Genomic DNA, 24,385 nt, shown 5'->3' on the forward strand with positions numbered 1-24,385 from the left:
AGCTCGCTTTTCATTACGGACATGGCGCGACAAAAGTAAAGAGTCTGGAGTGGGGTTTCTGGCTGGCTGAAATATTGTGTAAATGATTTCATAACGCGTTCTGGTCGCGTCCTCAATTACAAAATGATTAGCAGGCTCAATATTACATTTTAATAATTAATAGAGAAAGTTAAAACATTGTCATGCAGCAATATGAAGACCATTAACTTGTACAACATGTAAGGTACAAAATATCAGAAGCATTTATTCAGTTAGAAATATCACAGATTACAGCTGGGATAGCCTTCCCCCGAAAATTATTTGTCTCGGGTACACTTATTAATGATGAAAAATGATACCTATCAGCGATTGATCGCGATTAAGTTTGAGATAACTATGAACAAAATGTGATCAATATTGTAATTGTTTGACAGCCGTAGTATATACAGTACAGGCCAAAAGTTTGGACACACCTTCTCATTCAATGAGTTTTCATGACTATTTACATTGTAGATTGTCACTGAAGGCATCAAAACTATGAATGAACACATGTGGAGTTATGTACTTAACAAAAAAAGGTGAAATAACTGAAAGCATGTTTTATATTCTAGTTTCTTCAAAATAGCCACCCTTTGCGCTGATTACTGTTTTGCACACTCTGGGGATTCTCCCGATGAGTTTCAAGAGGTAGTCACCTGAAAGGGTTTTCACTTCACAGGTGTCATAGTTTTAATGTCTTAAGTGACAATTTACAAGGGAAATAGTCATGAAAATAAAGAAAACACATTGAACTGAGAAGGTGCGTCCAAACTTTTGGCCTGTACTGTATATATAAATAAAACATAGCCTACTTTTTGCGCACTGATTAGTGATGCACCGAAAATCTGGCCGCCGGAAAAATACTTTGCTCACCGAAATGTTGTGATGACGTATCCACTTACGCTGGCAAGCCGCGTCTTTTCCTGCAACCACAAATGACGTAGCTCGCCCAAAGATGACGCAGGACCCAGGTTCAATCCCGGGTTGCGGCGGAAGCAGGGTTACACATGCCCCGACAAGAATAGTTTAGCTCCATTGTGGTGCAAAGACAACAGCTGTTAAGATGCAATGAAGAGAGACCTCTGCCAGCACAACAACAGTCGCTCTCAGAGAACACTGCAAGAATACCGTCGTGCTCATAAGTTTACATACCCTGGGAGAATTTATGATTTATTGGCCATTCTTCAGAGAATATGAATGATAACACAAAAACCTTCATATATAAAATTGTGGTGTGGCTGTTTCAAGATGCACAATAAGGAGGCACTTGAAGAAAAATGGGCTGCATGGTCGAGTCGCCAGAAGAAAGCCATTTCTGCGCAAATGTCACAAAGCATCCCGGTTACATTACGCCAAACAGCACAGAGACAAGCCTCAAAACTTCTGGAACAAAGTAATTTGGAGTGATGAGACCAAAATTGAACTTTTTGAGCACTCAACCATGCAGCGCATTTTTCTTCAAGTGCCTCCTTATTGTGCATCTTGAAACAGCCACACCACAATTTTTCAGAGTCTTGTATTTCAGCTGAAGTTATTTGTGGATTTTTCTTTGCATCTCAAACAATTTTCCTGGCAGTTGTGGCTGAAATCTTTGCTGGTCTACCTGAATCCCTCATTTTCCACTTCTTAATCAGCGTTTGAACACTGCTGATTGGCATTCTCAATTCCTTGGATATCTTTTTATACCCCTTTCCTGTTTTATGCAGTTCAATTACCTTTTCTCACAGATCCTTTGACAATTCTTTTGCCTTCCCCATGACTCAGAATCCAGAAACATCTGTGCAGCACTGGATGAAAGATGCAATGGTCTGTCAGAAGCCCAGAAACTCACTGACCTTTTATACACACATTAATTACAAACAAACAGGTCACAGGTGAGGATTGGAACCTTGATTAGCCATTCAAACCTGTTTGTGTCAACTTTTGTGCATGTTATCAGATCAAAGTCACTGGGGTATGTAAACTTTTGATCAGGGTCATTTGGGTACTTTCTTTTGTCATTTTGATTTAAAAAGAGTAAACACAGTTGTTTGCCAATAAATAGCTTCACACAACCATTAAGCATGAGTGGAAGAAAGGTTTTTGTGTTATCATTCATAGTCTCTGAAGAATGGCCAAGAAATCATAAATTATCCCAGGGTATGTAAACTTATGAGCACGACTGTATTCTTGCAGTATTCTCTGAGAGTGACTGTTGTTGAGAGGTCTCTCTTCATTGCATCTTAACAGCTGTATGTAAATTTATGAGCACAACTGTATTGATGACGACATTTGAAAAGGAGGATTTTACACAAGTAATGTGTGTGTACATCCCCATAGATGACATTTTCTTTCATTCTCAATGATAACACAATCTTAAAACTGGTATATTTGTGTTTGTGTGTGTGTTTAGTGTCTATCAATTGCACCAATAGGAATTAGAATAGTCGGGCCTTGGTGGAGGTCAAGCTAATAATCCATGTGTGTTCTGTGGGTCCTTGGTAGCAGCACAAGGACAACAAAAAACCTCTGGCAGTAATTAGATCGTTGTGACCCCTCTGTGCACTTGATAAGTTTGTTAAATTTAGCTCTGGAGAAACTCTATCCTTATGTTTGTGAACACACCACAAAAAATTCCACCAGTCACTGTTACTGACGTATAGAAAGGGTAAAAGAGACATGTGTGGTTTTGTGCGCGTGCGCATGTGCGTGTGTGGGCGGCTGAAGGACACGCCGCTTCACTCCCGTGGAGGATAAAGAATTCTTTGAACGCAGTGATCTAACTGGACTGCAAGTACATAAAGAGAAGTCTTCAACATCCACAATGTCTCTCATGCACTACAAACTGCACAAAAGCGAGCAAGTGAGCATCAATAAATCCATCAGACAGGCAAGGTGTATACATTGTGTGAGAAAAACCCAACAACTTCCAACACACTCACCATCCTCTTTGCACTCCTCGGGCGGCTTGGCCCTCTTGGCGAGCCTTGGGTCCAACCACGACGTGGTCTTGGTGTTGTGGCTGCGAAGTAGACGACAAACAAACAGAGCTCAGTGAGTAAAGGAAAGGGCGAGAGAGAGAGAGAGAGAGAGAGATGGAGGCTGGAGTAGAGTAAAAGAGAAAGAGAGAGAGAGAGAGAGAGAGAGAGAGAGAAGGTTGGCGGGAAGGTTGGCGAATTGTTAATTGAGCGTCTGGAATGCTGTGAGAGAGAGTGCACGATTTAAAAAAAAAATTACCCTCAATGGCGATCGATACTTTTAATTAGCTTGCTGTATCCCATTAGCAGGGAGCAGATAATGATACAAACTAGGAAAAGCATATTTATACACAGTACCAGTCAAAGGCTTGGAGACACTTTCTCATTCAGTAGTAAAATGTAAAAGTCACAAGCATCCAGCATCCTTATCTGAAGGATAGGATAGGATGGGACTGACACTTCCCATTCAGTCCGATGAAGCGTGAGAGGTGCTGCAAAGAGGAATGGGCCAAACTGCCCAAAGATAGGTGTGCCAAGCTTGCGGCATCGTTTTCAAAAAGACTTGAGGCTGTAATTGCTGCAAAAGGTGCATCAATAAAGTATAGAGCATGGGTGTCAAACTCTGACCCGCGGGCCAAAATTGTAATTTCACTTGGCCCTTGAGGCAATATCAAATTAACACTAGAGTTGGCCTGCCGATTATATACAGCGGCGGTGCCGCAGTAACACCGCATTCACCGCTAATTCTCATACTTGCCAACCCTCCCGGGAGACTCCCAGATTTCAGTACCCCTCCCGAAAATCATCACGTCTGGATATTTGTTCTGTTGTGTTTATGTTGTGTTCCGGTGCGGATGTTCTCCCGAAATTTGTTTGTCATTCTTGTTTGGTGTGGATTCACAGTGTGGCGTATATTTCTAACAGTGTCAAACTTGTTTATACGGATACCCTCAGTGTAACCTGTATCGCTGTTGATAAAGTATGCGTTGCATTCACGTATGTGTGCGTACAGAAGCCGCACATATCTTGTGACTGGGCCGGCACGTTGTTAGAATGGATGAAAAGCGGACGTGACGACAGCTCGTAGAGGACGTTAAAGGCAGTGCCTTTTAAGGCATTGTCCGGGTGGACTACGAGATATAATGACTGATGAACACCTTCGTTCGATAATGAAGGTTGCCTCAGCTCAAAGCTTGAGCCCAGACATTAATGAACTAGCATCCAAGAAAAGATGCCAGGTATCTGGCTTGGGCACATCAGATTAGATCAGTGTGTTGCAAACTGAGCAGTTTAAAGTCCTTAATGGTTGGTTTATTCATTGTTATTTTGTTTTCAAATTTATTAGCTTGTGGAAAAAGTTAATGTTGATATTTACCTCAGAAGGCTGCAAATAGAAAAGAAGCATTCAATTATTATTTAAATTGTATTTGATATGCCATTGATATTTTTTTAATTATTATTATTATTATTTGACACTCGATTTTGCATGTCACTATAAAGTTATATAAGCCTTGCTTGTTCAATATTCAATGCAAAATTTGTTTGGGTCCCTATTAAAAGTTTAATTTGTTCAACCTTGGCCCGCGGCTTTGTACAGTTTTAAATTTTGGCCCACTCTGTATTTGAGTTTGACACCCCTGGTATAGAGCAAAAGCTGTGATCATTTATCTACATGGGATTTCTTCATTTCTAATTTTTAATACATTTGCAAAAAATTCTAAAACAAGGTATTCACATTATTGTTATGGGGTATTTTGTGTAGAATGTTGAGGACAAAAACAACTTGATTCCATCTTGGAATAATGCTGTAAGATAACAAAATGTGGAAAAAGTGTAACGCTGTAAATACTTTCCGGATGTACTGTACATATAATTTAATTTATTTTTTATACATTTGCAAAAAATCTAAAAAAAACCCATTGTCATTATTGTGTGTAGAATTTTGAGGACAAAAATGTATTTATTCCATTTTGGAATAATGCTGTAGCATAACAACATGTGGAAAAAGTGAAGCGCTATACAGTGTTCCTTTGAATATTGCGGAAGTTACATTACGGATAGGTCAATTTTCCTCTAAGCTATTTGTTATATGATGAATTGTGCGCAACCCTCCACATGCTGTTATAAACGTTTCACACACACTCATGTAATTTTAGCATATAAAATATTGGTACTCACAAATGATACGCTAAAGATTTAGCCGCACGATGGCGATGACGTCAGACGTGTCTTGTTCCGAGTAACAACATTTAGAGAGTTGTTGGTGCAGTCTTTGTAAAAGACACTGTTGCCGTCGTCCTGATATTATTTTGCTACTTCTAGGGGTAGCGAACTTAAGAGTCATTGATCTTGTAAGGGCGGCTAGTAGATACTAACTCATAGCTTAACTATTTTCTTTTAGCATAGCATTGAGAAGATTCACCTTTTCTCCAATGGTAAGCAGCTTCCTCTGAGGCTGAGGTTCTGTGCCACAAGCATTAGAAGGCGCAGAATGCTTGGATGACATTATAGGAATTAAAATAAATACAAATGTAAAAAAACAAACAAACAGGCAGACCAAACACTCAGTATACGAGCTGAAGCAAAGAGGAGGATCGATGTGGTTGAGCCAATCAGTTGGCAGGACAGAGAAAATAGTGCTCTGTGATTAGGCCACCATTAGCCAATAGAGTGCCATGTATGATGTCACGTGGGCAAAGGCTTCATTGCTGCAAGCAGTAGTTGATTGTTAACATAATGTGTTATGTATTTAAAATAACTATTTACAAAACGGTACCACACATGTCCATGTGGTCCAAGAGATAATAATGACAATAAATTATTGAACCTTGAACGAGAGCAATAATTTACTTTTCAATTTCAGATCCACTGATGAACTATCACGAATTTAACGAGTTAACACATGCAATTAATCACAAAACGTAAATGTGTATAACCGCAGATTATTCACTAAATTAACATATTTGGCCGCACATGGCAGCACGTTGAATGAGGGGTTAGTGCGTCTGCCTCACAATACGGAGGTCCTGAGTAGTCGTGAGTTCAATCCCGGCCTCGGGATCTTTCTGTGTGGAGTTTGCATGTCCTCCCCGTGACTGCGTGGGTTCCCTCCGGGTACTCCGGCTTCCTCCCACCTCCAAAAACATGCACCTGGGGATAGGCTGATAGGCAACACAAAATTGGCCCTAGTGTGTGAATGTGAGTGGGAATGTTGTCTGTCTATCTGTGTTGGCCCTGCGATGAGGTGGCGACTTGTCCAGGGTGTACCCCGCCTTCCGCCCGATTGTAGCTGAGATAGGCTCCAGCGCCCCCCGCGACCCCGAAGGGAATAAGCGGTAGAAAATGGATGGATGGCCGCACATGGTCCTTTACCTTAACCACGGATGGTTACCTGACAGGTAGTGTGGATTGTTTTACGATCAATGATCAGGTCAGTGCAATTGTCAGTGCAAATATAAGTGAGGAATAGGGATCGTGAACCTAAACCCGGATCCATAATGGCCCCGGTGCTAATTTACATGATAGCAGTAACCAAACCAAAAAAAGAAGAAGTCGTCGGTGCCTTGTACCGGTCGATGCTAAATGAATGCAGACTCAGCCACCTGCAACAACTGCTCGAAGGTGATATTGTTCAAATAAGGTCTGGAAAGTAATGTAGCGTCTCGACGGAAGCACACAGAGTCTGACACTCCTTTTTTCAACTTTATTGCCGACCTTAACATGCCAATAGCAGCCCTCATAACACCACTGGCACCGCTGCGCTAAGCCAGTAGCCACAACAACACAGTACTTCCTCGTTATGCACCAATGACAGTTACGACGGGAAAGGTTGCATTCAGAAATACCCAAAATTATTAAGAGTATTAAACATTGCAGCTCAAATTGTTTTTTACATATTGTTTACGTTCTATATTGCTGTAATAATTATGTCGATTTGCTGTAGTGAAGTGAAGTGAAGTGAATTATATTTATATAGCGCTTTTTCTCAAGTGACTCAAAGCGCTTTACATTGTGAAACCCAATATCTAAGTTACATTTAAACCAGTGTGGGTGGCACTGGGAGCAGTTGGGTAAAGTGTCTTGCCCAAGGACACAACGGCAGTGACTAGGATAGCGGAAGCGGGGATCGAACCTGCAACCCTCAAGTTGCTGGCACGGCCACTCTACCAACCGAGCTATACCGTCCCGTATAGATTTAATTGATTATTTCTGAATGTATTACTTTGTTATTCAATTTATATTATTGAAGTACTTAAATTACTAGTCTGCTCAACTTTGAATGTTACAACATTCCATAAAAAAAGAGGGCAATCTTTGAAGTACTGGTTTGGGCACCGTTATACCACCAGCTATATATTAAAAAAACCCAAAACATTTAGTAGAAGTATCGATTAAAATGTAAACAACATTTCCATCCCAAGTGAGGACCAGGACTCCAAATAGTGTGGTCTGTGACAAATTTCACTTCAAAATACACCCCAATGGGACATGATGATACTGTTAACAAGTTTTGAGCAAATGAATGACGTGTATTCAAGTAAAACATTTAAAAAAAATGTTCCTGTATGACGGGGTTCTGCAACCAGCGGCTCTAGAGCTACATGCGGCTCTTTAGCGACGCCCTAGTGGCTCCCTGGAGCTTTTTCAAAAATGTATGAAAATAGAAAAAGATGGGGGGAAAATATATTTTTGTTTTAATATGGTTGGAGGACAAACATGACACAAACCTTCCTAATTGTTAGAAATACCACTGTTTATGTTAAACATGATTCTCTGATGAGAGTATTTGGCAAGCGCCGTTTTGTCCTACTAATTTTGGCAGTCCTTGAACTCACCGTAGTTTGTTTACATGTGCAACTTTCTCCGACGCTGCCACAGAAAGACATATTTTATGCCACTCCTTCTTTGTCTCATTTTGTCCACCAAACTTTTTATGCTGTGCATGAATGCACAAAAGGTCAACTTTGTTGATGTTATTGACTTGTTGGAGTGCTTAACAAGCATATTTGGTCAGTGCATGACTGCAAGCTAATCGATGCTAACATGCTATTTAGGCTAGCTTTATGTACATATTGCATCATTATGCCTCACTTGTAGGTATATTTAAGCTAATTTAATTTCCTTTACTTATGTCCTCTGTGTATTTAATTTATATTTCCATGTCTCATGACCCCTTATCTGTATGTAATATTGGCTGCATTTCTGATAGTTGTTTGTGTGCCATTTTGTTCCAGACCACAGCAAACGTAATCCAGCTTGCAAAGATTGTAATACATCTATTAGAAGAAGACAGCCTGCTGTTCTCTTTAACTTGGACACACACATCTATACCTCTGGCCATTCTCAGACAGTAATTTAGAGGAGTTATCTCACCCCCTGAGAAGCCTGCCTTTTACTAATGTTTTCTAATGTTGAAAAAATGTGTAGAATATATATTACATTTCTGTCAACGAAGATTTGTGTCAGCCTGCGACAAATAGTCATTTTGATAGTAGGTTAATATAGCTAATATAGACATGGGCGGTATGGCGTAGTGGGTAGAGCGCCCGTGCCAGAAACCTGAGGGTTGCAGGTTCGCTCCCCGCCTCTTGACATCCAAATTGCTGCCGTTGTGTCCTTGGGCAGGACACTTCACCCTTGCCCCCGGTGCCGCTCACACTGATGAATGAATGATAGGTTGTGGTCGGAGGGGCCGCAGGCACAAACTGGCAGCCTCGCTTCAGTCAGTCTAGCCCAGGGCAGCTGTGGCTACAAATGTAGCTTACCACCGCCAGGTGTGAATGAATGATGGGTTCCCACTTCTCTGTGAGCGCTTTGAGTATCTAATAATAAAAAAGCGCGATATAAAATCTAATCCATTATTATTATTTAAATAATGTGTTGACTTAATTATATCCCTTATAGAAGGCTTTTAATTTTTAACGGCTCCAGACAGATTTTTATTTTTTATTTTTTTGGTCCAATATGGCTCTTTCAACATTTTGGGTTGCTGAGCCCTGCTGTATGACATTCTGCCAACAAATTTGCATTTGCATCAATATATTGTGGTCCTTTAAAAATGTTTGCAATGAAGTTATTTACTGCAATTAATCCCGATTAATCAAAATTCAAACCTGACAATAATTTAATTAAAAAAATTAATCGTTTGACTCTCTCTAATTATCACCTGCTTCCAGTTAGCGACCTGCCTTCTATAAAGCTTTAGGACATTTTGGAGACACTCACTCTATGAAGTAGACTTCTCCTTTCTCTGTGTATGCCATCTCCCAGTTGTCCGGCAACGGCCCCAACTCGTCATTGGCCTCCAAATTGGGGAGTATTTTCGGAGACTGTGTCGGGTCATTGGGCGCCTCGGTGGGGACGTCGGCCATGTTGCAGGGCGGGGGCAAAGCATCCCCCAGAGTACTCTTGTCCTCATGTTCGCTTGCCTCTGCAGGGAGAGAAAACGGAGGTGACGGCTGACATGACGTAGATGGGAGTATCAAGACCTGAGCGGAGGCGACGGGGAATGATCAGAAAAAGGCGCGAGGAAGCCGTCGCTCAGGGGACAGACGGAGGAAAGGAGGAGGTTAACAAGAGTGAGAGACAATAGAGATTGGAAGACAAGCAGGCTGTCGTGGCCTACTTCGACTTGTGGGAGTGTCTCAGAGGAAACATGATGGAATAAAGAGTGCGCGTGAGAGCGAGGGCAATGAGGGTTGGCTGTAAGAGCGTATGTGTCTCACAGAAAAGGTGTTCAGAGCTGATTTAAAAAAAGCTTAAGTTACCTGCACAAATGGCAGAAAGTTTGCTGTTATCCGCATACTCGGGAATCCTGATTATCCCAGGGAAATCGGGTTTTTGTAATCCCCAATGACATAAACCGGGTTCCCGTGAAGAAATCAGCTTACGCTGTCAAGATGTTCTTACATGTGCGTACAGTAAATGAGCGTCACCTTAGGTCGTTGCTCATACTTCTGGGCCATATTTACAACATCATAGTACCATCAATGAAAGCCTACCTTGTTTGAGCTCCTTGTGGTAAAACCAAAACCTCATCCTCCCTGATAATAGTTCAACACTTGCATAATAAGTCAACGAAACAAAAGGCGTAAGACAAGTTGTCGCGACCAGACGCAGAGACGTCCTGCTGCCAGGACTGCTGATAACCCCTTGCTGTGTGAGAGAGAGAGCCAGAGAGAGAGAGAGAGATTTGGACGTCTTGAGGGCATAAAACCAGCTTAGACGGTCACACGACCCGAGCGGGGTATTGGCTTGGGAATCAGAAAATCTAAGTCATAATGCTTCTTTTATGATCTTCATGTGATCATGTGATGCTTTAAAAAAAAAAGAAAAGAAATCTGAGTATGTAGAACATGCACAGGAGCAATGGGCAGAGACGTTTTCACTTCTGATACAACACCATGGAGCTTTGAGTACAGGTCGATACCAACATTGATTGGCTATCAATTAATATATATTGGGGGACGGCGTGGTGCGGTTGGGAGAGTGGTCGTGTCAGCAACCTGAGGGTTCCTGGTTCAATCCCCATCTTCTACCAACCTCTTCACGTCAGTTGTGTCCTTGAGCAAGACACTTCACCCTTGCTCCTGATGGGTCATGGTTAGCGCCTTGCATGGCAGCTCCCGCCATCAGTGTGTGAATATGTGTATGAATGGGTGAATGTGGAAAAGGTACTCAAAAGCGCTTTGACTACTTTGTAAGTAGAAAAGTATAACCCATATCAGCAAGAATATGTGGCGAGTCATGTTAGAAATCAGTGAAATTGGTCATACAGAGAACAACGGTAAGTATGAAATTAATAAACTATTTATTTTTACTGGCCTGGAATGGACTTATGCTGTCTTTAAGTTAAATTGGAGTGGTAATTGTTTTTGGGTATACCTGGTTGCCACAATGATTCATTAAGTTAAGCTCCTGACACAGTAAGTTGAATGCTGCGGACACGTTTGTTTCTGAATACGTTCTAAAACGCTTCTGCCTTGGAGACTTTGTATGTGTAAGTAATATGTAACTATAATTATTTGATACTTGTTTGTATTGACAAATGTGCCTTTTTAGACAGCAATATTGTTCAATTAAGGACTCTTGTTACATATGTCTAGCATGTGTGTTATTGTGTGCTTTTCTGTTGTGTAGTTGCTAGCTCCTAGTAGCCTATAGCCTACAATGTTTACCTTCTGTAAATGACTAAAATAGAAGCAAAGACCAATCTTGTGAACTTATTGGAGGACATTCAAATATTAACTGGCTGTCCAGCTTTGAAAAAATAAACACGCTGCAGGACTGCTTGTATCGGACATTTTACATTCAAGCTGATAAAACACCAATTTAAGACACCCCTATAAATTAAAGCATCATTGAGTGGGCGCTCCAAAGACACCACAGCAGTGGTTTAATGGAGAAACCCTCCAGGTACTAGAAGACCCGCTCCGACTCCTGAGACTCATCGTCCCCTTTTCTCAATGAACACTACTTGTGCTCTTAGGCAGTGATTTCCTGCAGGATATGAGAAGTTTGCAAACTACACACTAATCAGTGTTTCCCATACAGCCGTTTGGACCACCACACAAAGATTTTGGGCTACCTGTTTAAAAGTCCCCATTATTTACTTACTTATTTTGAAACGTTTTTACTTTGAAGGTGTCACTTCTGCTTCAGGTTATGTTGCAATATTCTTTCTATTACCGCAGATGTGAGGGGGAGAATTCATTATTATGCGTCCGTTAACATGTGACCTTGACCAATCATGCATATCAGGCGATGATGTCATCCCAATTCAGTGCCACAGATAGATAACAGTCTTGTCAGAAACACTGCATGTAATGTCATTAAACTGCATTCACATTTGGATATATGAGTAACCAATTAAAACTGTTAATCGGCCCTTGTCATTTTTGCCAGGCAACCACTCGAGAGGCTCCTGCATGTCATGACCTCGGTTTATGACCCCCGACGAGCCGAGCTGTCACTAAACCAAGCACTTTGACCTCTTCTACGCCGCCACCTGTCGGGTCTGACCTGGGGTGAGGGCGACGCCGTTGCCGTTGACAACAGGCCTCTCCTCCTCCTCGTCCTCTGGCGGCTCAATGCTGGCTTTCTCCATGTTGCTGACCGACTTGTTCCGCTTGCGCTTGCCCTCGGAGCTGGGTCTGGCGCCCGGCAGCAGCTGGTCCGTTACATTTAGCAGCGGAGTGCTGGGCTCGGCGGGAGGCTTGGGGGTGCCGTAAAAGTTATCTGGAACAAGGAGGGGCACAGGAATAAATACCTACTACAGTATCTGCTTTGACATGTACTAATAAATGGGAATGGATACTGAAATTGTATTTATTGTGCTGTTTATTGTGACGCTGTGCTGCCGAAACGGGCTGCTGAAGAGACAGGATGTAAAAGTGAATGCTCAGTAGTGGTTTTCTGTTCTGCTAATAATCAACAAATAAAGAGGTAAGGCTCGTGCAGGGCTGTTTTGAACTAGTAAGAACGTTTGTTTTGATTTATTGCTACTGCAATAAAAAAAGGTTGTATTAATAATATTTAATAATAATGTAATACTCCATTTAAATTATTTTGTATATGAATTATTTTTCTTAACATATGTAGTATTTTATTTTCAACGACTCTGTACTATCATACTATATACTTGTTCTTATTGCTTGTTTGTATTTTAACCATGCAAAGCACTTTGTGAGCTCTCTCTGTGAGAAAATGCTATATAAATAACATTTACTTACTTACTTTATTTTCTCACAGCTGTCTTTAGCACCACTTACTTGCGACACATCTGTCCATTCTGTTTTTCACCCTTTAAAGGCCTTTTGTTTGGCATTTTGAGGCATATTAAATGAGGTTAAAATATGTGGAAAAATAACTGCAATTTATTCAAGATATTAAAAAAAAAAAAGTATTATTTTCAAAATGTATCCTCTATCTTAACATATGTCGCCGTGTAGAAAAGCTTATGTGAGTCAGCATTTTGGTCCACATACAGTTTAAATGGATTAGCGCATTAAAAATCCTAAATAAACTTTTTGTATTTTATGGCACAGTTTGTTCACCATAAAAAAAATGGACCTATTAGTTTGCAAGATCTACTTTCGGATGCCAATTTAATGTCCCACCAGCACTTTTTAATCACTTCCTGAGGAGCGCCATTGACAGCACAATGGACTGAGTTTGTGTTTGTGTTATCGTCATAAAGACAGGGTTGTCCCCGGAGGGCTGGAGGGGGGCCAAGAGAATTTTTTTTGGAGTGTGACCACAAGAGATCCTGGAGAGGTACTGTTTGTTTTGATTACGCTCCAAAGACGTGTGTGATTGTGCGTGTGTGTGTGTGTGTGTGTGTCTTTTCATTCAGGATTTATAGTCCTCTGAGTGGTCTGCATGAGTGATGACATTTTTCAAGCATGGAGGATGTGTGAAGTGATGGACGCTCGCTCTGACTGCGACTTTGGCAGATTGACCACGCAAACGTCAAAAAAAGAAAAAAAAAAGAAAAAAAGGGAGAAATAACCACAATCCACAATAAGTCGGGTTGTCGAGCGTGACCTGAGTCCATTCTTACCTTCATAGGTTCCGCTCTCAAGCAAGGCACCGCTTTTTTCCAATTCCAGAAACCTTTCAACGGTCACAAAATTATAATCCACCCCCGGGACCTCTCCTTCCTTGGGCTGCCTGGTCGTGCCTGCAGGTGACAAGTGAATGGAGAAGACCCGTGAAGACCTCATCACTGCACACACTTTATTGGCACAGTAAGTGTGTTTGTACGATTGACTACGCTGGAAGCTGATCCATTAGGTCAGAGGTTGAGGTGAAACGAGGTCGCTAAAAAGTGTTCAAACTTTATTGCTTCATCAATATGAGTCAAAGTTAAAGGAAACTACAATGGCATTGAAGATGTTGCTGCCTTTCTCGTCCAAACACTTTTCTAAGCCTGGATTTTGGGCGCGGACCAAAACAACCAAAATTTACAGTAGTGTTTCCGATACATTCATTTTATTTGTGGCAGCCGGCCACAGATATAACATATTTGGAAATACCTGTTATGAATTCTCCATGTTTAATTAAGCATGGTACAGTAATGCGGAGACTCTTATTTTGAATTATTTAATTTGAAAGTGCCACTTCTGCTTTCAGTTGTTTTTCGGTGCATCGAGTTTTGTGATGCTTGAAAAGATGTAGGAGAAACATGAATGACTTCTCCTAAGCTTGTGTGAGATGTTTTATTGATGTTATATCGTTACAGTCAGAATGACAGCTGTGCTTATCTAGTAAATAGCATCTGGGGAATTTCTCTTATTTCGCGTCTGTTATAATATTCCATCCATAGCCAATCATGCAATATGAAACACTGAAATTGACAGTACAAAGATGCTGTGTCTGTCACCCATGCATATTGAATCATGCTGTTATCATCTTTGATCATGTATTTCTTTGTTTCATACATCACAAGATGACTATATCTTTGGATTACTACAGTAGACCTCAGTATTACTTCATTCAGTATTACAGTAGTGTCTCCGCTCATGCTTGAACGATACACAAGTCTGTGCTGGTGCCAGCAAATCATACAGTCGTTTGTACGAAGAAAAATTTGAAAAGCACTTGGAAAGTGCAGACCTCAGACAGCCTCTCTCTCTCTCTTGATCATTAAAAAAATAATTAAAACAAATCTTGAACCCAGACTGAGATCCGGATCACCCCCAACATTTCATCACTTGTTCTTTATTTCATATCTGACCCTTCCTGAGAGTATCATCGAAATCTGCCCATATCTTTTTTAGCTATTTACAGCAGAATAATAAAAAAAAAAGCTCATCAAACACTTATTTGGAACATTCCACAGGTGTGCAGGCTAATTGGGAACAGGTGGGTGCCATGATTGGGTATAAAAACAGCTTCCCAAAAAATGCTCAGTCTTTCACAAGAAAGGATGGGGCGAGGTACACCCCTTTGTCCACAACTGCGTGAGCAAATAGTCAAACAGTTTAAGAACAACGTTTCTCAAAGTGCAATTGCAAGAAATGTAGGGATTTCAAAATCTACGGTCCATAATATCATCAAAAGGTTCAGAGAATCTGGAGAAATCACTCCACGTAAGCGGCATGGCCGGAAACCAACATTGAATGACTGTGACCTTCGATCCCTCAGACGGAACTGTATCAAAAACCGACATCAATCTCTAAAGGATATCACCACATGGGCTCAGGAACACTTCAGAAAACCACTGTCACTAAATACAGTTCGTCGCTACATCTGTAAGTGCAAGTTAAAGCTCTACTATGCAAAGCGAAAGCCATTTATCAACAACATCCAGAAACCCCGCGGGCTTATCTGGGCCCGAGATCATCTAAGATGGACTCATGCAAAGTGTAAATGTGTTCTGTGGTCTTTTTGGAAATATTCGACATCGTGTCATCCGGACCAAAGGGGAAGCGAACCATCCAGACTGTTATCGACACAAAGTTCAAAAGCCAGCATCTGTGATGGTATGCGGGTGCATTAGTGCCCAAGGCATGGGTAACTTACACATCTGTGAAGGCACCATTAATGCTGAAAGGTACATACAGGTTTTGGAACAAAATATGCTGCCATCTAAGCGCCGTCTTTTTCATGGACGCCCTGCTTATTTCAGAAAGACAATGCCAAGCCACATTCAGCATGTGTTACATCAGCGTGGCTTAGTAAAAAAGGAGTGCAGGTACTTTCCTGGCCCGCCTACCGTCCAGACCTGTCTCCCATCGAAAATGTGTGGCGCATTATGAAGCGTAAAATACGACAGCGGAGACCCCGGACTGTTGAATGACTGAAGCTCTACATAAAACAAGAATGGGAAAGAATTCCACTTTCAAAGCTTCAACAATTAGTTTCCTCAGTTCCCAGTCATTTATTGAGTGTTGTTAAAAGAAAAGGTGATGTAACACAGTGGTGAACATGCCCTTTCCCAACTACTTTGGCACGTGTTGCAGCCATGAAATTCTAAGTTAATTATTATTTGCAAAAAATAAAGTTTATGAGTTTGAACATCAAATATGTTGTCTTTGTAGTGCATTCAAGTGAATATGGGTTGAAAAGGATTTGCAAATCATTGTATTCCGTTTATATTTACATTTAACACAATTTCCCAACTCATGGAAACAAGGTTTGTACTTTTGAGCACATTAAAAAATGATGTGATAATAATAATACCATAATAATTATGGTTACCGGTACAATAACTGTTACATCTCAACAAAACTAACCCCAGCGATCACATGACTTCTTGGCCAGCATAATATGATCAGGTTCTCAGTAGTATTTTAATTTAGGGGGAAAAATGCCTGTCCTCTAGGGGGGCATGATAGAAAATAATTGAGAAACACTGGATTCCTTTAAGGTCCACTAGACCTGCCTCCACAGACCTTCCAATCTTGTTTTCAGTTTTGCTGTTACTTGACGTGACCATCAACACAGCGACGAGGTTTTTACAATGTTAAACAGAGGCACTTTAGAAACACTTTTACTCGCTGACGTGCACTAATTAGACTTGTTAACACAATCCCCGGCTGTGATAACACTCGAGCCCCCCTTCAAGCTGCATGACAGGCTTTTTAAACCTCACGACTTGTTAGGTAGCAGTGAGCAGTCTTCAAATCTTCTTCCTTTATCATTTTGCACACAGCAAAAAGTCCTAATGAGAACTAAAGGTTAAACACCAGGGATGTAACGGTATTAAAATCTCACGGTACAATATTATCAAGGTATTGAAGCCACAATACGATAATTAAAGTTACCAGTACCAATGATTGTCACACACACACTAGGTGTGGCGAAATTATTCTCTGCATTCGACCCATCACCCTTGATCACCCCATGGGAGGTGAGGGGAGCAGTGAGCAGCAGCGGTGGCCACGCCCGGGAATCATTTTTTGGTGATTTAACCCCCAATTCCAACCCTTGATGCTGAGTGCCAAGCAGGTAGGTAATGGGTCCCATTTTTATAGTCTTTGGTTTGAACTCACAACCTACCGATCTCAGGGCGGACACTCTAACCACTAGGCCACTGAGTAGGTATATTGTGATATATGTCAAAAGAAAAAGACTGGCAGTAATGTTTCAGATGAATACACTTACTGTAATTGAAGACAAACATAATGCTAAAATGTTGTCATATTTATTGCTAAAGACATATTTTTAAGTGCAAATAATTGTGCAGGAACATCCACTGTTTCAAGTTAATAAAGTTGAGTGTCTTTAAAGTGCCAATGTAAACACCCAGTGTAAAATAATAATGTTCACTTTAGTGTCTTTCAACTTTTACTTTCTAAGAAGCAGTGTCCTCCACAGTGGACATTTCTATATCAGTATAGAAAATGTTTTTCTCAGAAAAGTTAACTAACAATACTGCGTTTAATAATGTAATTACCTCAAAAACTTCTCTGGCTTCAAATATATTTTCTAGGTGACAGTTTATAAGATGGCGATTTGTCCAGAGTGTACTTTGCCTTCCGCCCGAGAGCAGCTGTCTGTAGACTCCAGCTCCCCCGCCACATCGAGATAAACAAGAGGTAGAAAATGGATCGCTGGATTGAGGATTTATCAAGTAGCTTTTCAGTTTGCTCCTATTTCTCGTAATGTACAGTCTTTTTGGGTGATTTCCCTCCGTGCGGTGCGACGTGACCAGCTGGATCTGTGTCGTCTTCGAAACACTTACGACAAAAGTGGCACGCTTTGTTTTGTGGAACGCAGACCTTCTGACCTCCGCCAAAAAGGTTATGTTTTTGCCAGGGTTTGTTTGTGTTTGTTAGCAACATAACTCAAATAGTTATGGATAGATTTTGAGGAATTTTTCTCTTATCTACTGCCCTACTGCTGCGCAGAGGATTCTGGGGGATGTAGTTTATTTTCAGACCCGGCCAACGCTAAAGCGGCAGAAAAAACGCCACACCAAGGTTTTGTTTGATACCGTCACACATCACAGCATTGTTGTGAAGACTTTGGAACAGCAATACTGCGGTATATACAATACGGCCCTATTAAACACAGAATCTTTGCTGTCAGCTTTTGGGGCGGTTGGTAGAGTGGCCGTGCCAGCAACTTGAGGGTTCCAGGTGCGATCCCCGCTTCCGCCATCCTAGTCACTGCTGTTGTGTCCTTGGGCAAGACACTTTACCCACCTGCTCCCAGTGCCACCCACACTGGTTTAAATGTAACTTAGATATTGGGTTTCACTATGTAAAAGCGCTTTGAGTCACTAGAGAAAAGCGCTATATAAATATACTTCACTTCACTTTACAGCAATCTTGAAGTCACTCAGGTGGGTTCTTGAGTTTGGCCCGATTTTTATTCTGTGAACTACGCTTGTTTTGTGCGTGTCCCAGTTTTTTTGGTTTTTTTTAATCAATTAACTACAGTCTCTTTTAGTCATCTTCTCAGTAAATAATCGCCAGGGTCACTAATTGAAAATACAGTGACAATAAAAGATGTGGCTGTAGGCAACCTTCTGATGTATTTCTTTGTACTAACTTCACATGAGGGCAATAGTTAAGTTAAAGTTAAAGATAAAGTACCAATGATTGTCACACACACACTAAGTGTGGTGAAATTTGTCCTCTGCATTTGACCCATCTCCTTGTTCACCCCCTGGGAGGTGAGGGGAGCAGTGGGCAGCAGCGGTGCTGCGCCCGGGAATCATTTTTGGTGATTTAACCCCCAATTACAACCCTTGATGCTGAGTGCCAAGCAGGGAGGTAATGGGTCCCATTTTTATAGTCTTTGGTATGACTCGGCCGGGGTTTGAACTCGCAACCTACCGATCTCAGGGCGGACACTCTAACCACTAGGCCACTGAGAATTTGCATTATTGGCTTTATTTTAACAAAAAATCTTACGGTACATTAAACACATGTTTCTTATTGCAAGTTTGTCCTTAAATAAAATAGTGAACATACAAGACAACTGGCGGACCGGTACTTTTCAGAGGCGGTATAGTACCGAATATGATTAATTAGTATCGCGGTACTATACCAATACCGGTATACTGTACAAGCCTAGTATGTATGATTCATGATGATATCGCATCAGCCAGTACTCAAAGCTCCAATATGGAAGTGAAACAGTTATTAAGAAGCAAGAGGTTATCTGTGTTTGTATCGGTATTGCCTGCTTCCAATCAATGTCTCATTTTCTATGTGGTTTGTGTAAATAATTAGGACAATTACTGAACGTGTTTTGGAAGAACAAGCTCCACTGTAAGTTACAACCACAATAGCAAACATATTGTTGAATAAATAGCTACTGACAACAGACTGTTTTTATTGATTTATGGTGTAACTTTTACATTTCCAAGAACATATGACGCCAATAAAGAAAAAGTGTTTGCCGCCACATTATCCAGTACATCCGCAGAGCCCTTTGCACGGTAAATAAAGTGCACTATTTTGAATGTGCCACCTTTGGAGTTCAGCGTCGCATTAGCGCATCACAATGCAGAAAAACACAACAAGCGGGCCAGGATTTGAACTGCATGTGACTGCAGGGGGAATGAAAAAGCGACTAAAAAGAGACAATCTCTCCCTATTATAGTCAAAGCATTCGCAGAGGCTGACAGGCAAGAGAAAACTTCAAGGAGAGGAAAAACAAGATGGTACACAAGAGAAAAGCAGGGCGTCGCTCTCTCAGGTCGTCCTCGCTTATGCTGCCGTTAAAACGTGACGCCTCGCTGCTGTTTGGCCAACAGTCAAGGCTGTTAAGCAGCGCTTTATCTTACTGTATGTGTGTGTGTGGCCCATTAGAACACACACTAAAGTATACACACCATGGATATCTGACTTAGGCCCATTGGCCAAAACCGATTTAATTCAGTTAAAAAATGGCTTAATAGCAGATTCCTAAAAGCATCTGAGAACTTTTGTCAAATACACATTTGTCCTTAAATTCCTTAAACCAGCAGAGTGCACCTGTCATATAGAGCAGGTGTAGGAAACCTGTGATTCTTTTGATAACTGCATCTGGCTCTCAGATAAATCTTAGCTGACATAGCTTAACACGATAAGTAATGAATAATTCCGCTGGTAATCACAGTGTTAAAAATAACGTTCAAAATATAAAACATTCTCATGCATTTTAATCCATCCATCCGTTTTCTACTGCACCTGTTCAAGGAGTCACATTAATGGTAAGAAGTATTTCATTTATTATTGGTGAGATTCAGAATAACAATGTTATTAAAAATAATAAAAGACTTATTATACTCTAAAAATGTTGCTCTTACTTAAAAATGCACGCATTTAGTTGTATTCAGTATTAAAAAATATTACATGGCTCTCACGGAAATACATTTGAAAATATTTGGCTTTCATGGCTCAGTCAGCCAAAAAGGTTCCCGACCCCTGATACAGAGGATCCGTGATTAGTGTTTTTGCTGTAGGTCTTTGAAAACGACAGACCACTTCTGTCACATCCAGCATCTTTGACTCTTAATGTTCCTGTCATTACAGTGGTAACTCGGTTTTTGTACGCCTCACGTTTCGTAGGATACTGTACTGCAAACTGCCAAATGTCCACAAAATTATTGCCGTGGTTAACATGAACTTTTTTTTATTACAGCACAATCAAACATCAGCGCCTCCACGATTTTGATGACTTTTTGTGATTGTGACTTAAAATGCTTAAATTTGCAACAGCTTTTTCAGAAAGTTGCGGCAAAAGTTGCATCGTTTTAAGCAGGGGTCCCCAAACTTTGGGTAAAAAAAATGTGTCCGGGGGCCAGGCTGTATATATGTATATATATATATATATATATATATATATATATATATATATATATATATATATATATATATATATATACATTGTCTTTATAATCTGTTTTGTCATTTAACATCAATTAACATTGATGTTCATCAACATTTAACATTGTCACGTTATCGATGGGAAAATTCATTTTTAGACAATATGATTTGCCTGAGCGTCTAGGAGACACCAAGAGTAACAAGCGGTAGAAAATGGATTAGAAGGAAAGATTTAAAAAAAAAAAAAAAAACTTTTTTTTTTTTTTTTAACTTGGGACTTCCTGTGGGCCGGATTTTGGATGCTGGGGGCCAGATCCGGCCCGCGGGCCGTAGTTTGGGGACCCCAGGTTTTAAGGCTTATATTTTTCCCCAATGATTTGTTAATATTTTTATGAATTTGTTATCAATGTTTTAAGTGTTCCTTGTTTTTTAACAAATTTCAACAAAAATTGTATGCATTGATATTTTTCCTCATTTTATACCGCACAGACTTAAAAGTAGCCACTAAATGGCAGTAAAATCACATATGCTGGGCTTCTTGTCGAATTACTATAATGTTTCAATTAATTATAACTAATAATATTAATAATTGATTACAATTACAGAAAAAAACACAATTTGTGTTGGTAGAAGATGCTATATTATCATCATCACACTTCAACAATGTTGCCTCTTTGCCAGGTCAGCTTTTCAAATGAGAATCTCTTCTTAATTGTCTTACCTCGGATCACTAAAGATTAAATACATATACATATAAGGGTTAAATACATATATACATATATGTAAACCAGGAAGTGAGGATGCCAGTGTGTTGCTAATTTTTATAGACTACATTACCCAGAAGGCTTTACGCTGTAAACAGGAATCAGAAGTAGGGTTGAGCTACACGGGAAGATGACAATTGTACTGGTTAAGAAATAAAGAGTTGATATATGGTTACATGTTGTTGTTCTTGCTTCGTTTAAACAAGAAACAAAGTTTTGGTTTGACAGTTGACGTGCGAGTTCGAGTGGCGCTCAGAGACAAATTAAAAGGGCAAAAATTACGCTGAATTGACAAATGATTGTAACATCGCAAAATTCCCTGCGAAACAGGCTTGTAGGGATGATATAGCCTCTTGTGTTTTTTCCTGACATAATGTATATAAAATGTATTATGTGTTTGGAACAAATTACTTCGATTTTCATTATTTGGTTTACAAACCCCGTTTCCATATGAGTTGGGAAATTGTGTTAGATGTAAATATAAACGGAATACAATGATTTGCAAATCCTTTTCAACCCATATTCAATTGAATGCACTACAAAGACAAGATATTTGATGTTCAAACTCATAAACTTTATTTCTTTTTTGCAAATAATAATTAACTTAGAATTTCAAGGCTGCAACACGTGCCAAAGTAGTTGGCAAAGGGCATGTTCACCACTGTGTTACATGGCCTTTCCTTTTAACAACACTCAGTAAACGTTTGGGAACTGAGGAGACACATTTTTTAAGCTTCTCAGGTGGAATTCTTTCCCATTCTTGCTTGATGTACAGCTTAAGTTGTTCAACAGTCCGGGGGTCTCCATTGTGGTATTTTAGGCTTCATAATGCGCCACACATTTTCAATGGGAGACAGGTCTGGACTACAGGCAGGCCAGTCTAGTACCCACACTCTTTTACTATGAAGCCACGTTGATGTAACACGTGGCTTAGCATTGTCTTGCTGAAATAAGCAGGGGCGTCCATGGTAACGTTTCTTGGATGGCAACATATGTTGCTCCAAAACCTGTATGTACCTTTCAGCATTAATGGCGCCTTCACAGATGTGTAAGTTACCCATGTCTTGGGCACTAATACACCCCCATACCATCACAGAAGCTGGCTTTTCAACTTTGCGCCTCTAACAATCCGGATGGTTCTTTTCCTCTTTGGTCCGGAGGACACGACGTCCACAGTTTCATGGCACCCACCTGTTCCCAATTTGCCTGTTCACCTGTTGCATGTTCCAAATAAGTGTTTGATGAGCATTCCTCAACTTGATCAGTGTTTATTGCCACCTTTCCCGACTTCTTTGTCACGTGTTGCTGGCATCAAATTCTAAAGTTAATGATTATTTGCAAAAAAATAATGTTTATCAGTTTGAACATCAAATATGTTGTCTTTGTAGCATATTCAACTGAATATGGGTTGAAAAGGATTTGCAAATCATTGTATTCCGTTTATATTTACATCTAACACAATTTCCCAACTCAAATGGAAACGGGATTTGTAGAATTTGTCAGCCCTTTTGGAACCTGTTATTAATGAAAACCATTTACGATACAAAACTAATATTATAATGCTTAACATCTAAAAAGTAGAAAGAAGTGTAAACAAGGTTTCTCCTCTGCCTGCGCTCTAAGCCCTCTGTTTTGAGTGTCCAAGAAGTGTCAGCAGGGTCTATTGTACGCCACATAATCTCACCATTAGCCAATTAGGAAGTGAGGGGCAGCCCTAATGCCCTTGCATTAGTGGGATGGATTAGCTCGCCATTCAGCGCCCGGCCATTGTCTGTGGGCAAACGCGCGCCCGTGTAGGCTGCGCTTTGCCACCAAAAGCTGCTTCCTTTGCACTTTGAGCGCGGCGATGTGCTTATTCACAGATCTGACTGATGATGCGGAGCGGGGACTTGATCAACTGTGATTGTATATCATTTATGTGCGTGTAAAATCCAGCCAGCAGGGAGAGCGAAGGAGGCGGCTGCCTCTTTAACTGATGATGAAAGTTAGTAGCGATGCTTTGCAATCTAATCGCATTTTCCGCCCCGTGGCAGAGCACAGGTGCGTCACCTCTCTCTTGGTTCTTGACCAAGGATGAGCAAATTTTCCAAATCTTTTTCACTCCACTTAATGAGATTTCAGGTTCAGTCAAGTTCAGGCAGAGTGACTCTTGTGCTTAAATGGCAGCTGGTAATGTGTGACGGATTGCAGGATGACAGGAAGTGAAGCATCATGACAACGTCCTTCATGAGACACTGATGGTTGCTGCGGCCTCGCAGATAATTAATCCAGGAGGGCATAGACACGCTAGCATCATTTCACTTCTGAACACCAAAACTCACATTCCAACTGTAAGCAGTCAAGAATTGATACTACAAAAAGTAACTTCAGAAGTGCTTCAGGCTAGTCAGTGTACAGCTTCTATATATTTGCACTCCACTGAATATGAGCACAGACATTATTGATTGAATATCTGGCAACATAAATGCCCAGCAAAATTCAGTGTTCCTTGTGAACTGTCTAGAAAAGGTCTGGGCTGCATGAGTGCTTCTGACCTCGGGATAGCTGTGGTTCATTGAGGCAAAGATTCACTGTCACATTGTGAAGCAGCGCATAACACCCCCCCCCCCCCCTTCCCCGAACTGAAGGAATTTATTATTTTTTAATAACTACACTTATTGCTAGCATAAACAAACACTCGTTAAATTAATATATTGGTTTTCCCCATCCTGTTTCTGCTATTATACTGTATAAATAGGATAGGATAAACACAGTTAAAAGTCTCACACAATACAGTCCATGACACAAGGGTGCGAAATGTTTGCAGGCAGCAACCCCCACAATATCATCAAGATACCTGTTGCCATGGAAAACTGAGTCAAACATTAGATGAAAAGAC

The 24,385-nt window shown here is 40.6% G+C and overlaps 1 protein-coding gene across 8 annotated transcripts in view; it reads right to left on the minus strand.

Annotated features, from left to right (window-relative positions):
- The window catches only part of magi2a (membrane associated guanylate kinase, WW and PDZ domain containing 2a), a 261,445-nt gene that overhangs the window by 48,396 nt on the left and 188,664 nt on the right, over positions 1–24,385 (minus strand). For all 8 annotated transcript variants that reach the window (XM_061959605.1, XM_061959609.1, XM_061959603.1 and 5 more), the window contains exons 3-6: positions 13,537–13,656; positions 11,997–12,212; positions 9,201–9,405; positions 2,940–3,019 (exon numbers count right to left, since the gene is read on the minus strand). In XM_061959605.1, the coding sequence (XP_061815589.1) occupies positions 2,940–3,019; positions 9,201–9,405; positions 11,997–12,212; positions 13,537–13,656 (621 nt within the window). The remainder of the gene's footprint in view (positions 1–2,939; positions 3,020–9,200; positions 9,406–11,996; positions 12,213–13,536; positions 13,657–24,385) is intronic.

Source organism: Nerophis lumbriciformis, linkage group LG05 (assembly GCF_033978685.3).
Source record: "Nerophis lumbriciformis linkage group LG05, RoL_Nlum_v2.1, whole genome shotgun sequence".
Lineage (NCBI taxonomy): Eukaryota > Metazoa > Chordata > Actinopteri > Syngnathiformes > Syngnathidae > Nerophis > Nerophis lumbriciformis.